General features: G+C 44.9%; 1 protein-coding gene across 4 annotated transcripts in view; it reads right to left on the reverse strand.

Annotated features, from left to right (window-relative positions):
* Window positions 1-17,290, reverse strand: part of LOC113012921 (neuron navigator 1-like) — a 94,035-nt gene that overhangs the window by 48,254 nt on the left and 28,491 nt on the right. For all 4 annotated transcript variants that reach the window (XM_026153370.1, XM_026153369.1, XM_026153367.1 and 1 more), the window contains exons 6-8: window positions 14,899-15,723; window positions 4,570-4,672; window positions 2,781-3,107 (exon numbers count right to left, since the gene is read on the reverse strand). In XM_026153370.1, coding sequence (XP_026009155.1) covers window positions 2,781-3,107; window positions 4,570-4,672; window positions 14,899-15,723 — 1,255 coding nt within the window. The remainder of the gene's footprint in view (window positions 1-2,780; window positions 3,108-4,569; window positions 4,673-14,898; window positions 15,724-17,290) is intronic.

Genomic DNA, 17,290 nt, shown 5'->3' on the forward strand with positions numbered 1-17,290 from the left:
ATGAGTGGGAGTCCAGGGGAAATACTGGGAGGGGGACTTGGCTCCAGATGTAAGTAGAGGCCCAGGCTTGAAAAGCACAGGAAACAGATAACTGAGTGACGGGATCATGACTCAGCGTGTGTGCGTGAGTACATGGGGTCTGTGCTCAGCCACGTATAGTCACGGTAAACTTAGTATGTGCATGTGACTCATGTGAGCCATGATGAGTCCAGCGGTGAGTCACATGGTCATCTGTACATGTTTAAGGACAAAAATGAGAATGTTGTGAAAGAATTTTGTTTGCTTCTGTTTCACTTTCATTTTAAAGAACAAAGAGATGAGAAATACAAAATCCAAGCAATGCATAATGCATAAGGGGAAATCCTGTGTATTATATACAGGAGGAGATATGTAGTGCGACCTCTGTATGACAGGGTGGTGTCTGCATGTATAATGGATAAGTATGTGTAATAACTTATGGGCTAAGAGGGAGAAATGGAGCACTGGGGCTCTCAAAGCTCAAAGGGTGGAGGGACCAGCACAGAACAAGACAATTCTGCCCTCTAGTGGTAAAATATATATATTAGGTGTGTAGTTTAAAACCGCAGCAAGCAAACACCTGTGTATTACACAGGTTACAGTATAACGGAGCATTAGGCACGACCAGACAAGACTTCTTGGGTCATGTAAAAGTTATTTGAAAAAAAAGAAGATGAAGATGAACATTTCAGGGCTTCATCCCCTCTGTAGGACTCGGTAATACCACTGGGTGTTTATTTACGCAGTTATAGAAGCACACATTTAAACATGGTCACCAGAACACGTACAGAATCGCACACAGAAAAACTGCTGAAACGTTTTGATAACTTTTGTTTTAAGAAGCTTTTTTCTTTAAGTTTGACTCTTACCAACATCCATCGGATTCCAATTCAGGACAATACAAATTAACCAACCGTAAAAAATAAAATAAAGCTTAGTTAATCTCCAGAACCGAAATCTCACAAATCTTAACCTACATTTGGACAATAAGTTAGAGCCTATGTGTCAGCACTACCTTTACCCCCTTGCTAGAAACCAGTGTTTAGCCCAGCTTTAAAGTTTAGAGGATCAACCCTGAATCATTACTATTGTATTTCTGTCTTTCACAGTTCTATGTTAAACAGAAGGCACAAACAAAAAGGCTGTTTTTCCCTTTATGTTTGCCTCAGTATGAGTTTGTGAGCCTACTCTGTCACCGCTGTCACCTCTGTTTCTCAATCTTTTTCCTTTAGTCTGCCAACTATTGTTGCTCCTCTTTTAGCCTCCTAACACAAAACACAACATAAACCTGTACAACCACTAATCAGCCATGACCAGATCCCCAGTAACGCAATAAAGGGATGTGAACTGTGTCGCAACTGATTTCCTGGTGACTGGCGGTGCATTTTTGCAGTTACTATGGAGATGTCAAAGTGTGGCCAGGACAAGCTCTTTTTAAAAAAAAAAGGTTTAGTTGGACAAGCTCTGCAGGTTACACCCACACTGCCAGACTCACAGTTTATAAGATAATGTGTTTTTGTTCTCGGTGCTTAGAGCTGGCCAGTGAAATGCGACGCCGCGTCTACAGTTGAGTTAAAACTGTTGTGTCATATCTGCTCATAGTGGGGCAAGAGCTGCAAGTTGTCCAAAACTAACCGAGAAAGTCCAGAGAACACAGCTTAGGTCATTCTTTAGCAAATCCTCGAAACTTGATTTCTTCTGTTGGTGAATTGTTGGGCGTCTTGTAATTCTGCACGACTGGTAATGGCGTCACCAGGTAACGATCGCCAGGATGGTCACTCCTATGACCCGTCCATCTAATTCGAAGAACTACTCGAGTTCATGGAGGAACAACACGCAATCTTGTCAGTAATTATATCAGCGCAAAAATCCGAAAGCACTCTCATTAACCTCGATCTGACTGGGATTATTTCACTCTGGTCTAATTGTCTGGCTGATAACAAACGAACATAGCGACCCTCCTCTTATAAACTGCTCAGTATTTGCTGCCACAGAAACACGGGGAACAGCCAGCTGTGGTCTCTAAGGGGTTTTGTCTCACATCATAAATACTCTTTTTTTGTCGAGCTCTATTAGAAAAGAGAAACAAAGTTTCGACTGCGTGGACCTCCCTGGGTTAAAGCTGCTACACGACACAACAAACATGCTGATGAACAGTTCTGGAGCTCATGTTTTGTTCTATGATGTGACCTCACCACAAAATTTAATCATTTCTTCCAAGAAATCCATGGCTACTTCAAAACAAAAACTATTCTGGCCATGACGAGCTCTGGCTGCGCTCTCATTGGCTAGGCAGGTTAAGTGACCAGTTTTCCAAAGACATTTGCATTCCAGCTTTGCCAGCAGGTTCTGGTGAGCCAGCGTCGTTAAGGGTCCTGCACATGGAAACCTGCTGGTGAAGCCAGTGGGCCTGCAGCTGAATGACAGGATGATCTCTGTGAGGGGCTCCATAATGCTGACATCATTTTCGGACTTTGCCTCAGGGCTGCTTTCTGACTATAGCTGAGCCAACTGCACGAGGGGGGCTACAGCTGACAATGTCATGGCAGGCATTATGAAAGAGGGCTTGTGATTCATTGCAGATGGGCTCATCAAGACTTTGTTGTGCTGGCAAACCACTAACTCCACTTCTGTCTGTGGCTCTAGGATTGTAACAACTGGCAGGTGGCAGGATTCACCTCACAAGAAATGGTAAGACCATTAATGTGGCCTGTTTTCTTAGTTAGCTTTCCATGTGCTGTCCACGTAAAAGAATAACTTACCCATTGCCCAGATCATCAATATCATCATCTTCGTCATCATCTTCATTTGGGCTCTTCCCGCCGAGGTCACTGTCGCTGAGGTAATCTCCCTTCAGGAGGGTCGGGTTGGAGTCGTCCAGGGATTCGATAAGGTGGATACGAGATGCGTGGCTGATCCTGAGGGGCACTTCTGAGTGGGCGTTACCCGTGGACGGAGCATCACCAGCTTGGAGACGAGGGCTAGCTTGACCCTGACGCCATGACAGCGGAGAGGAACGATTTGACAGACTGGAAACTGAGAAGGCAGCGGCTTCATCGCTGTCGTAGCACATAGTCCCCTCTGCACAGCTGTGGAAAGACAAACAAAAAGACAGTTTTTAGGTGATGAAAATAATTATTCACAGCTACATTTTTAACAGACAGGAAATGAATATCTGCGTTTCATTTCCTCTTCGATTTCAATCAATCTCTCCCCACCCTGTATCCTCCTCTCTCAGTGGAACATCACGATTTAAAAAGCATGCACGAGCTGAGATGTGCATGTTTGCATATATGTACACATGCAAGCTATATGTGAGGTGCATGTGTTTTCACATTCCTTTGTGTTGCTCTATGCTCCACGTAAATATGTGCCTACTTTATGCAGGCATATATTTGTATAAATGTGTACAAAGTGCATAAATGTCCTGTTCCAAGCCAGCGCAGCACATCGACGCTTAGTGTCTGCACTGACAGTGATGAGAATTAGCATATTAAAAGTTGCTAGCGCTCAAACTGTGTGGCAGCACATGCATTTGCTTGCTACATTAAAATTAATCCTCTCTGCATGATACAGAACAAAGCGGAACCAGCCAATAATAAAGACAGTTTTAAAAGTGCTAATGTTAAACAGGCAGAAAGGAAGTGGAGCCGTGCCCACTCAGATTTTCACAGGCTTTCTGTTTGTTATGTTTATTCAGTATATCAAGTAAAATGTGTGTAAAGAAAACAATTTGCTTGCTCACTAATCCGCTTGTTGTATTCATATAAATGTTCCCTCCTAAGTACCCTTTATTCACCGGATATGCGACATCACGCTCACACGTGAATCTTCCATTTTTGGCACAACAGGGAGAGATTCAACGTTATTACCGTGAAATAAAAATATGAATGGCAAAGGAAATGTATTCCAGCAGGGAAGCATCTGCTGATTTACTTTACATGAAGGGAGACTCCCACTGAGGGACACAGATAGGACACATAGCAGGAGACTCATGGACAGGCGGACGGAAGCTCTCAAGGACAAAGTGTGGGGATATGGCGAACTCAACTAGAACCCAGCCCAGGAAACAGAGGAAGCACCGGTGCAATTAATCAGCGCATCATTGCTCGTCTTCTTGTGTGTGTAGATGTGAGTCGTGAGTGTGCATTGGAAGGGTTTGCTTTGAAGCCAGCTTTGAGCTAATCCTGCTTCTCTCCCATTTCAACCAACTCAAAGAGAGCAAAGAGGAGGTGGGAAATTACACACTAACTTACTCACAATACCGATCTTGATCTCAGAGCCTTCATGCAACCAGCTCACCCCAAAACACACAACAACCCGCCCATCCTACCTGTTACTATTTTTTACTCTGACCTGCTATTTTTCTTTTCCTTTGCTTTGGAAACCGGTTTGTCTGCATGCAGTTTGTTCCAAATTAATACTTTTCTCAGTAATCAAAAATGATGTTGTTACTTCACCTGCACAATGAGCCTTTTCCCAGCATCTGTGCTACTATCAGTTATTTTCAGTTCATGTGAAGAGAGGAGAAACAACCCTGACACTGCTGACCTGTGGCTGAGCTGCACGCCTCTCAGGCTGGTCATGGTTTCCTCCAGGTTCTGTCGAAGGTCCAGAACATTCTGCACCGTCCTTTTCCTCTGGGACTCTGGGTCTGCAGGGGGTACACACACGTGAGTGATCTTAACCACAAAAAATTGTCATGCTGCAACTTAAAAATGTCCATGTGCGTTTGAACAGGAGCTTAATGAATACAGATGCACAATAAAATATTAATTGAAACCCAATCAGTGAAGTTTTTCTATATTAGAAATGCTTGCAGTAGACTGCATAGGATAATAATCATTCAATGTTCAATTCATCCACCCAGTGGCAATATCTAGGATTGCATGCAATAATGAAAACAAAGCCAGAAAAAACTCTACAACTATGGACTTAAATGGTGAAACTAGAAGGACTCCCAGATAAGAGAATGCAGAGTAAGCAGGTTTATTTTTCCCCAGATGGTAGTGGAGCAAAATAAATTAAATATGATGCAGACAGACGAAACAACAGGAGGCCTTTAAACCCACACAGCTCTAACACAGTGCCCTGGTGTTTGCTTATTTCATAGTGCCTCCTTGCCCTCTACTTTGTCACTGCCAGAATAAATCAAAAGCCTTTTACAATTCATCCCATCAAGGGACATACTGACATTTGTCTCACCCCTTCCTAATATGCTATAATCTACTGAGATTACGCCACGTGGCGTCATGCTGAGTGGTGTAGCTACACTGCTGTTTCACACATGTGTACATGTACCGTATGTGTTTATGTGTGAGTGTGATTGCAAATAAAACTGGATGAAAATTCTTAATAAATCAATGCAGATATCCAGTATTTATGCTTAGGAATTTACTACTAATTAATTGAACCTAATTTTACTCAAATGTGTCAAACTGCTTCCACTTTTACTCCATGTAGCCAGAAACAAAGACGCCTCACTGGCTTTGACCCCTGCTCTCTCCGACTCCCTGACATGTTTTTGTGTCGAATGAGGAGAAGGTAATAAAAGTGTTATGGTGGCAGATATGGGGCACTCAGTTCACCCCGAGGTTCAGTTCAATAGACCATTAGAACTGACCAGCTGGCTCCTAAGCACGCACAGCACATGAGGGATAACATCAGATCAGTACATCCATCACTGTCACAGAGTCGTTCTGGCCGAGCAAATACGTGATATCTACGCTTCACGTGTTCATGTTTACATATACATTTTGTTGCAATATATTTAAAGTTGCTTATATTACTGTAGTAGTAGCTTCTTTTTCAGCTGGACTGTTGCATTAAAATTTACAGCAAACGGGGCCTAGCTGCTGAAAATAGCCACACACGTACACACAGACAGCAGGCACTCCTAGGAATCAGTCCAGCTGGTTAGTGAGGAGGTGACGGGGTGGAGAGGTCATGCTAATGAGTGAGGGGGGGCTAATTATTAACTGCCACTCTCAACAACAGCTGCTGAATGAACACGTACATTTGTACGTTGCGTCTCGTCACGTGCAAACACACTGAGACACAGTGAGGAAAACGTCAGAGCAGATTTATGAAGCTGGATTGATTTTGCTTTTTCCTATACAGGACGGCCACATAGACAATTGATTGGAAGGGCCCTGGGGACGGGCAGCTCAATGTGGAGTCATTGAGATGCAAACCTTTGCGGCTCACATTCACATACACACACCGACACACTGGGAATGTTTAATCACAAAAATAGTCCGGCTTTGTTATGTGGGAGCACTCGTGTGAAAGGAAATCCGAGCTGTAAGAAGACACTTTTTATCCTCAAAATGTTCGTTTTAGGTAATGCGGTCATACAAAAGGTTTAGCAGGAACAAAGAAGCCTGAACACATGCAAACAAAAAAGTCTGAAAGGCTCACGTGCGCGCGCACACACACAGACACAAACACACAACTGCAGGCTTTAATTGGGCGATTTTAATTACCTTAAATGGGAGCTTTGTTTAACATTGGCGTCAAATTGATTGGATACGGTCTGTGTTATCGTGTGTATGTGTGAGTGTGCGCGTGACTTCCTGTCCTGCCTCTGCCCTGGCCTCGGTGGTCCCAGCTGGCGTGTGGGGGGGACGTAGAGGCAGTAGCGTTAAGGGAATTAGGGATGCAAATATCCCTGTCAGGGCTGGCTGCTCCCCAGGGCTGCAGATGAGTTACACTGATTTGGTTTACACTGAGTGCGTGCGGATCCACCTGCCTCTTCTCGGCACACTCGTGAACACGCTCCTGCTCTGAAGAGCTGGCCGAGGCACCTTTCATAACGGCCCACTCAGACGCTTGAAATGAGAGTCAGCGAGTCTGAGCGAGACTGTTGTTGTAAGTGCACACACAGGCCAGTATCTCCATCTTAATGCGACTCTGCTCTCAGTCAGAGACACAAAACAAACTGACAGACTTCAAAGCAGCTTTGGTACGAAGGAGGAAAGTGAGCAGGCGTTTTATTTTTGGAAGCCATACTCTGCCTACTGCACCACAACAAGAGGACAGATGGTAAGGCAACACAAATGTACATCGATACGCAAAAAAGCCCCCTTTTTTAGTTTTTTTTGTCCCGTTGAGTGTGGTCAGGTCAAAGCTTGTTAAAATTAATTTCTGCCCTTTGATTTGTCAGATTTGTTCAGGAGCCACGTTCCTGACCCTTAAAAGCAGCAAAGCCAGATGTTTACACGGTCCTCAGGGCTTCAAGTGGTTTGGATGGAGACTGCTTTCAGCTGCACACAAATATTCAGTGGGTCTGTAGAGCCGTGTACGTAGGACCGACTCAAAATGAATCGCAGTGCCTGTCTTTACTTCTAATGATAGAGACCGACACTCAGTGCAACAGTGACTCATTTATGGGTTTTCTTTAATAGATTTATAACTGCAGCGGAGGACGAGGAAGGAGCTGGTGGGTGAATCCATTTCAATTTTTTGTCTTTTTGATTATATTTTATGAGAATCACAAAGGTGAAAAACAAAAATGTCGCTAGCTTGAAAAGAAGAGCAGGAGGTAGGAGTGCCGCAGTGATTATTTGACGGGCAGCAGATGCAGTGAGTGAGAAAAGTGAGGAAAAAACTGCCGTCCACTTGGTTTTCTCTCTTGAGTGACTTGACTCCCCTCTCCATTAGAAACAAACAAACTCCCCACAGATACACTAATGGCTCCGTCCTTGCAGGAGTGCTCTGCTATTTTCTGTGTGAGTATGTTTGTGTGGCAACATCCCATCCTTCTTTGAAAGTGTGCTTCTGTGTCGTGGCTGTAAAATGAGGGTTTGTGTATCTGCTGGCACACGAGTGTGAGAGTGTGTGTGTCGTCACCAGTGAAGGGATTCACTTTTGTGGAATATGAATGAAGGTTAGAGTAATGACTACCATTTCTATTCTTTCCTCCTTCCCTCCGGAGTTCATCTGTCTCTGTCCTGTGCACGTGTGTGCACACATGTTACAGCCACGATAACCTTCCTCAGGCCACGAAACGCTTGTCCCGGGATATATTGGTGTGGTTGAGCGTCACTGGTTTTACACTGTAAAATATCTGTACTTACAGCAATGTGTGTACTTCCAGTGGTGGCTTTATGCCCATTTGTGTGCTGCAAAGACAATCATTATAGCATTCCTGACAAGTGACATGCAGAAATACGACAAACAGGATGCAAATAAAACCTGTGAATTTTTTTTAGATTTAGGGCATGCTTGCAAAACATGTGAAACAGGTGTGTAAGAACTTTTCAATCTAATGAGACGGTCATTTATTTTGTATTTTGTTCCCCCTCCTGTTTATTTTTTTGTGAGCTCCGACTCCACTCAGCCTAACGTTACAGCCCTCGGCTGACCCCAGACGGTTTGCAAAACAGGAAGCATTACAACATTCAGCCATTCCTGCACATCTGGACAGGACGGACAAACACATGCTAAATCACACAAATGTGCTTTCATGCATTCATACACACACACACACACACACGCGCATTTATCTGCTTCACTGGGATGTTGCAACAGGATATTAGAGTCCTTGAAGATCAAGTCTGATATGTGACATGAATGGTTAATGAGTTTGTCAAATCTCAATGTGGCATCTGTGCGAACAAAATTTGAGCAGCTTTCTGACTCAAGTGTTGTAACTGATGCACCACAGTACAACAAGTGTGTCAGTACACATTTGTGTAAAGAACGGGGAAAATCCTGAGAGTCAGTCGGCAGCAGTTCAATAAGCTGACTGAGAAATCCACTTAAAAAAAGTCAGAAATCCATAAGCAGGTGAAGCTTCCAGAAGAAGGGCGGAGGGGATGATTAAAACGCACGCCTGCAACGGCAGAAAAGTTTGGACATGATGGCTGAAAATCCACGGATTTTATGTTAAACCCTCCAAACTTCTGTCTTCCATCCTGTCCACCAAAACCTGGCTCTCTTAATGTTGACCCAAACACACAAACACACTTGGCATATTTTCTTAACCACTGCACTATCTGCTTAAAAAGTCGCCACCCTATCCGCTTATAGAGGAAGATGAGGAAGCTCTAAGCAACTTCAGAGAACTTCAGAGAATCTCACCTCTGATTAAAGTTTAAAACACAAAGACGAGGGACAGCGTGTGTATTCCTCTGTGCTGAGCTAGTAAACATGTCTGACTTGCTGTGAGTGTGTGAGGTGCTTTAAAAGTGACGTAGAAACCTCACATATAAACACACACGGTGTTCAGATGAGGCTAAAAAAAATCAGCTACAATCATCTAGGTCGACGTGTGCATTTGTGTGTGAAGCATAAAAGAAGCCAAATCTAGAAGTTATCTTAGCAGGATCTCTTCAGCTTTTGCTTTTATGTCGCACACATTCAAGCAAGCACCCAACAACATATTTATGCACATGCTAAATAATCTAGGCAGCGTGCCAGGGCGGCCCATAATGCATGGCAGTGTTTGGGTGGATTTCTGTTTGACAGAGTTGTTTCCTGTTAAACTTTATTTTTACAGTGTGCTTAAAGCCAGCTGCTGCACATGTGACACAGACAGTCGGCACTCTGTGTGCAATCCCCCGCACGGTTAATGAGGCGATCGCTGAAACAGTAGAACAGATGACATGTAAGTATCTCCAATAAAATGTTCCAAAAAGCAACACATGAAGTGCACACATGCACACAAATCAAATGATGTTTTGAAGCAAACGAAAGCCAAATAAACCCCAGAGATGGAGGACGGTGATCGCAGTTTGTGTAACGCTGCAAAATATCCAACAACTGACAAACTTTGTATTCCTCAGCTCTAACTGCATGTATTTACAGGACATTTGGGGCTTCAAGCTTTTTTTTCTTCGCTCTCCCACCCAGTTTTTCTTCTGTATTCTCAGCTCTGTTTGTGCCGAGACCGTACAAAATTCAATTTCCAGTTCAAGCCTGTCGATGTCCAAACTCCCAGAGGAATCAGAGATCTATAAATCTAGACTAGATGTTTTTGAATGTTACCATACCTGACTGTCAGAAGTGCTAAAGTGTTTAAAAGCTAACCAACTAATGATTTATGGTTAGTTTGACATGAACTCTGACATATTCAGCTAAACAAATATAGTGGAGGTTCCCCTTGTTAGTTTTGCTTTAGCCTAGATTACTCACTGGTGCAAGCTAAATGCAATACTGTCGCAACACTCTGCGTGTGTGTGTGTGTGTGTGTGTGTGTGTGTGTGTGTGTGTGTGTGTGTGGCTGACACTACTTCCTTAAAGCAGCTAGAACATGCCAGGAGCTGTGACAGGAACAATGGGCACTTTTATCTGAGACTTTTCACAAGAGGAAAACATAAACAGAATAAAAATAGATGAGTACTAAGTATTTCTCATCACAAGGCAAAATGCATTAACTCTCCCTCTGCCTTTATCTTCTGCTCTCTGTCTTACACACACACACACACACACACACACACACACACACACACACACACACACACACACACACACACACACACACACACACACACACACACACACACACACACACACACACGAATGAAAGAATTCTATATTTTAAGTTAAGTTTGAGCACAAGTGCTCCAATTTGATCAATGAGCACTTAAATCTTTAACAACACAAGTTAAACAAAATACACCCCTGCCACTGTCAGCATGGTACATTACAAATGATATAATGGCATCACTGCAATAACTTACTTGTTTTTAAGTGATAGGCAGTGTGTCTGTGTGTTGTTGTGCAACAGCAAATGAGACAAAAACAAAGTGAGTACTAATATGATTTAGAGGAGGACGGCAGGAAGCAGACAGCACTAATGCAATGGCTCCTGCATTAGGTCTTTAGACGCTAACCACAGAGCACTGAAAACATGCGCACACACCAAATGAGAATAAATGCTTAATCATATAAGAACCTATATGCAGAAACATCCCTTTCCTCTGTGAATACTCGCTGTCACATTAAAAAGATGTCCTCTGTCCTCCTGCTGAAACACTGGTACCACAAATATCCTCTCTGCTGTCTGACTTGTGACAGAACACTGCTGCCCGTCAACTCGCATCAGAGTTGAAAAAGAGGAGGAGAAAGCGAGAGATTTGGACAGATGCTTTATTCCTCACTTTCCTTGGGCATTTGTGTTTGTTTGCTTCGTTGCCACCTCCTCAACGGGAGGACTACTGCCCTGAATCCTTCAGTCAGCAAAGCCCGGGGTGTAACCAGCAATCCGACCGCACCCGCATGACATTAACGACTCAGCATTGCCATCACAATGGAGGAACTGATTATGAAAAATAGCCTGCCGCAGCCGAACGGATGAATACGGCAGAGTATAGACAGGAGAGCGTATCTGGAATATGCATGTGTGAGCATGTGCAAGCTTTGCTCTGACACTTTTTCCTGCAGCGCTTTTAAGTTCTCTTGAAGGCTTGTGTGCTCGTTTGGGTTTGTGCGTCTTCCATTTCAGGCTTTGTCGACTTCTCTGTAGGGTTTATTGTTCCTCAGACAGCTGATGAGCACACAAAGAGGAACCATCAACCACACAAACTTGCCCACACACTCATACACAAGAGAATGCCAAACTAAAATTAAATCACACCAGTAGTTAAGGCTGCATTAATGAGCATCCATGTGTCACCGAGTCACGTTAAGTTCCCTTCTGCTGAGTCTTCGTGCTCGGCCAAAATCAAGACCACACAGCATCTTCTAACCTACATTTATATTCCCTATCCCATCCGAAAAGTAAAACTCCCCCAAATCTCTAACCAAACAGATGCCCTGAGGGCTTTAATCTTTAATTCATTTTAGTCTTTATAGCTGGTCTTTTCTAGGGTGATAGATCTGCGATTAGTGGAACGGGGTTGAATCTTCTCATTATCTTTATGCGAGGTTTAATCCGGATGCTTGGTTCTTGTCTTAGGCTGGGTTCTCTGTGGCTGTGCCTACCCCATGCTGGGAAAGGCCACTGCTTTAGGGGCTTACCCTCTCACACACACCTCATTATGGGTGCTGGATGGGACCGGGAGGTGTCATTAGTGGCAGACATCTGAGGTTCAGTGCGTTGGATTACTCTGGCGACCTATGCTGCTCAGTGCCGCTCAGATCGATACATTTCACTGAAAGTAATGTTTATAATTCTCAACTTGCGTGTCAAACTTTCATTTTAATGCTATTAACAAGATATCATATAATACAAGCTGCATTTGGGGGGAATTAACTCTACAAGTCCAGAGCTGCTGTCCGTGGACACGCAAGTCAAGTAATTCTCTAAATCCAATTAGTGTAAAGCGCTTCATCACTCAGTGGTTAAACATGTATGTCCGATTACAGAAAAACAGATGATGCGAACAGTAATCCCAAATCACCTCACAAGATAAACATAAAAGCCAAACCTTGAAATATCCGGATTGTTTTTTCCTCTTTCTTTTGGCGTGTGGGAGGGGTTTACCCCTTTCAAGCACACAGCTGATGGTCTTGGGTTACACATCCTCATTATAGTTCAATGGCATCTTCATTATCTTTACCTGTTACTGTAGGCTCATCTCAAAAGGACAGCGTCTCAGTGCATGTGGTCTGATGTCATGTAAAATGACATGCACAAGACACAAGCACATATTTTACTCGCAGTAGCTCAAAGCTAGCACATAGCTTCCATAACGACAAGGCCTTGACCAAATTAAGGTTCATTTATCAATTCGTAATACGGTACACTACAGGGATCCATCAGGCTCGTGTCTTCAGGACGTGGAAAAGCAGAAGGTGAGACTGTATATAGGAAGAAGAATGGATATCTGGGAATGATCCACTGAACATCCATAATCTATCTTCCATGACAGAGCACACGGAGCAGAAACCAATTAGCCAAGCGTCCCATCGGAAATGGAGAAGCAGATACGATAAAGGATGAGCCCACAGCTGCAAGCTACAGGGCAAGTTACAATTAACCTCTCCCTAACACACATACAAGCACAACACACACACACACACATTTCCATGAGTATGCACACAAAGCTACCCTACATACTTGCCCATTTCAGTAATAAACCTCTGGCAGGTAAGAAGAGACCGTAATGACCCAAAGCTACACTGCATTCAGTCATTTCAATCTCAGATAGAAATATAGGTCATCGCCTATTACTATTATTTTCCTTCAGGGTGTCTCTTTCTTTCATTTGTCTCACTCCATGAATCACATTATACCCTTTCCATTTTTTTTGTCGCTAATCTCCATCATTACCAGGTTTTCCTGTCATCCTCCTTTTCTCTTTTTATCTCCCTCCTCCCTACCTGGCTGCCTCAGTGTAGGTGTGGCCAGCAACATCACAACAAGGAACAAGGTCACACACAGATGATACAAACAACACACACACACCATGTACAGTAGATACACACACAGGGCTGCTGGGGCAAGGTCAAACATGCTGCGATTTGGGGCCGTGCTGCAGGATGCAGGCTTGTGTAGAGTGAAAGAGAGTGGAGCAAAGATAAAGGTTTGATGATGAGCAGAAAATGACTTCCTTGCATCAAGCGAGATATTACGACCTACTGCACTCCTCTTCTCATCTCACCCGTTCTCTGATGCTATCTGGTACTCCTAGAGGGATGGGAAGAGAAGGAGCAATAGAGAAATGCTCTCGAGTTTGTGTGTGTGTGAATGAATAATGGATGAAAGGTGCAGATTCAAACTCTGTTTTGACCTATTAATCACAAACTCAGTCACCATCGTCACGGCACACCCACAGCAGCAAGAACTTGGAATATATAATGTGTCCCAGCGCTGCCATGGACAATCTGAGCACACGTGTGACCGCGCGGATGCTCGAACGCTACCTGCCCATGCCGCCACCCACTCACTTTCCCCTTACTCCTCATGCACGTTGCCCCCGGTAACAGGGGGATGGGGTGGGGGTGGATAGTGACCATCTGTCAGTGGCCCGGAGATCAATGAAACTAGAGGGGGTGAGGGGGTCGAGGGAGCGAAGGAGTGGTGCGAGGCTAAATAGGTGGCCCACTGTGACCGGAGCCTGGCTCAATATGCGGCCGTTTTATTTACAGACTGAAGGACAACACTCCCACCAGTCCCACTCGCACGGCCTTTATTAACGACTGACCGATTTTGGCAGGCCGGCAGAAAGATGCCGTTTACATACAGTGATGCAGTAGCCAATACATACGCTTGCTGGTGTTAAAATGTGCTGCTAATTTTAGAATACGTTCCCATGCTATCGAGGTTGCTGCAATAGAGATGTAAACATACACAGAGATCAGGGAATAATGGTGCATTAATGTAAATCTAGCACACTGTGGCAGTGGGTCAAATAAGAGGAGGCAACACTGCAGCGTATGTTGACTAATTTATCAACAACACAACAATGTCAGCCCTGGGAATGCTTACTCCAGCTTCTTTGTAGGAGCACACACTGCTTGTACACATGCACATATACACACACGTACAGACACAAATGCATACGGCACAAGATTGATTTGGCACATTTGAACCAAGCTTGTGTAACTGTTTACAGTGTTGTCAACAGGGGGAAATTCACCACTTTCAGATCAAGGGCTGTCACTATTTTATAGTGAAAAGCACTAAAATAAAACAGCACAGACACACTCAAATACACATACACAGTGTAGTGTGCTGCAATAGAGACTGGACTCATTTAAAATGCACTGTTGATGCTGGTGCTAGAGCCAGAGCTGGAGGAAAAGGTTTGGGTGTGGAAAGGAGAGAAGAGCAGAGATATTCAGTGTGTAGAGTCACAATGCTTCACCGTTTGTTTCTGTGTTTCAGTTTCCACTAAAACAGTAATTAACCTCACATCTTTGCAGCCAATTGTAAGTGAGAACAAATAACCCAAAGTAACCAAAAAACTGGGACAGAAATCACAGACTCACCCAGTATTTGGCTGAACAGCAGTTGTTCCAGGTCTCCCAAGACTGTAACCACTAACTCTGGATCCACCTTTAAAAAGCTCTTATCGTCCTCACCCTCCATCCCCTTCCTCTCTTTCTTTTCCTCCGCTGACAGAGCCGCAGGTTTGGATTTCTCCCCTAGTTTCTTGCCATTAGTTCCAGTAGTCCCAGCTCCATTGGAGTTGGCTTTGGTTGGGTGATCAGCTGGGTCTGTATCTGCATTCTGGGCTGTCTCAGAGGCCTTGCTAATTGGCTTGACCTCAGCATAAGGTCCCCGTGGTTTGCCAGGTGCAGGGATTCGACTTGGCTTGCCTATATTAGAAGTCACAGAAGGGGAGCAGAAAGACTTTGGCTTCCCCTGAAAGAGAGACTGTTCTGACTTTGAAAGTGTCCGGGACAGTGGTGGTCTCCCACCACCAGCTTGACCTGCCTTACTCTGCCCCGCTTTGTTGGTCACAGTGCCAGGACGGCTCGTGTCATCATTCCACCTGGTAGACTGGTACAGGTGCAGCTTCTTCTCAGCATCGGTGAGCACAGACAAGTTGCTGAGTGAACGCTGTTTGCGAAGCCCGGACTGACTGGGGATTGGAATGGGGATAGATCCGGAGGTGGGCCGGTAGACCTTGAGCTCTGACCCAGAGGGACGCACAGGCCCCTGGGGCAGAGCAGAGGGCTTGGCGGGTGGTTTCCTTGATGCCATGGCCTGGGATGAAGTATCCTGGCAGGGGACAGCAGCAGACCTGAGGTCCAGCTCTCTGGGCTTAGCCGTCATGCTAATGTTAGCCACATTAGCCTCCAGCATCCCTCCTGCAGAGACCCAAGCAACAGCATCAATGATACACTCTGACACAGACACAAGCGAAAAACACTGAAAGACATGGAGGAAGGAAGGGGAAGCCAAAAAACAAGACAAAGACTGTCTGGTCTGCACTCCCTCTTCACTCCAGGGTCAAGACAGCCAGACTCCCCGTAGTGAGAGACTGTGGCTTCACCCCTCTATTGCAAATGATGAGTGGGTTAGCAGAGTGACAGCCTTACTCACTGCTGGTAATCCATGGATCTGCAGATCTGCGTCCAGCGCCTAAATCCACTCCCTCACAGCATGTCTGCAGCTCCCGGAGCCGCACAGATGACAATAGTGCTGCCAGAATAAAGCACAGCACTGACCAGCGTCTCTCTCCGTGTCCCCCTCTGCTCCTCTCTCCCTTGCTCTGCGCTCCCTCCTGTTCGCCAGGCACACAGCAGCCGACTGACAAGAGAAACGGTCGCAGCAGCGACGTCCCCCACCTCCTTTTTTCTCTCCTCCCTCTAACTCGCCTTCACTCTCTGCCTTGCTCACTCTACCCCCGCTGCCTCATTCACCCTCCCTCTCCTTCTTCCTCCCCTTTCCACCCTTCTTTCCTTCTTCTTGTCTCTCTCTCTCCTCCCACTCGCTGATTCACTGCCTCTCTCTCTCTCAAGCACACGCCGCATACGCTGCGTTGTGCTGCACACCAGTGAGTGCAAACACAAGGGCTTGACGACAAATTACCAGCATTTCCCATAAACTCAGCTTTTTGCTGTTCCTGTTTTGTAATAAAAGATTTCTTTTCATGAGGGAGGGATGCTCTGAATGCGAACGCTGAATTCTACTGTCCCCATCCATTTATATTTAGGCCCAGTTATTTAATAACTTCAATGCTTTTGAAGTTATTAAATAATTTTGAATCAAAACATGCCCCACCACCCCAAAGAAACACACACACTGTTCCAACCCCTCAGCAATTATTCATAATCACATTAACTGCTCTATTCATCCATTCATATTTAGATTTCCTTACGTGCCCTGATCACCAGAGGCCCACCCGTGATTAAGCTGATTTAAATTATCTGGGGGGGAAAAGCCATGACTGCAGGATCAGCCAAGGAGACGAGGATATGCATTTGTCAGTGCTTAATACACAACAACACAGGCCACTAAACACGCTTCAATTAGTAGCTAAAAGACCCCAAATGGTCATCATATAGCTAAACGCCCCCTCCCCACCGGCCACATATCACCACACCACTCCATCGCTCTTTCCTCATTTCCCTTTATTCCTTTCCTTGTTTCCAGCATCACCCCCTCCCTGCCTTCTAGTTAAATCAGATGCACACGCAATTAAGTTTTCAGGGTACAGATTCATCACATTCGAAATCCATCCGACGATACCTCAGTGTTTAAAGCGAGCGCACATGAGCCTGCGTGGCTAAAGTGAATGGATGTTGACGTCTTTGTTTTTGTCCGTCTTCCCGTGCGTGTGTGAGTGTGTGCGTGGGCTTTTCTCTATGAGTGTGTCACATCGATGAGACAGGCCCAGAGAAGCCGAAGCTCCGGTCCTGGGCCTTGGGTTGC

This window comes from Astatotilapia calliptera, chromosome 20 (assembly GCF_900246225.1).
Source record: "Astatotilapia calliptera chromosome 20, fAstCal1.2, whole genome shotgun sequence".
In the NCBI taxonomy this organism is placed as follows: domain Eukaryota; kingdom Metazoa; phylum Chordata; class Actinopteri; order Cichliformes; family Cichlidae; genus Astatotilapia; species Astatotilapia calliptera.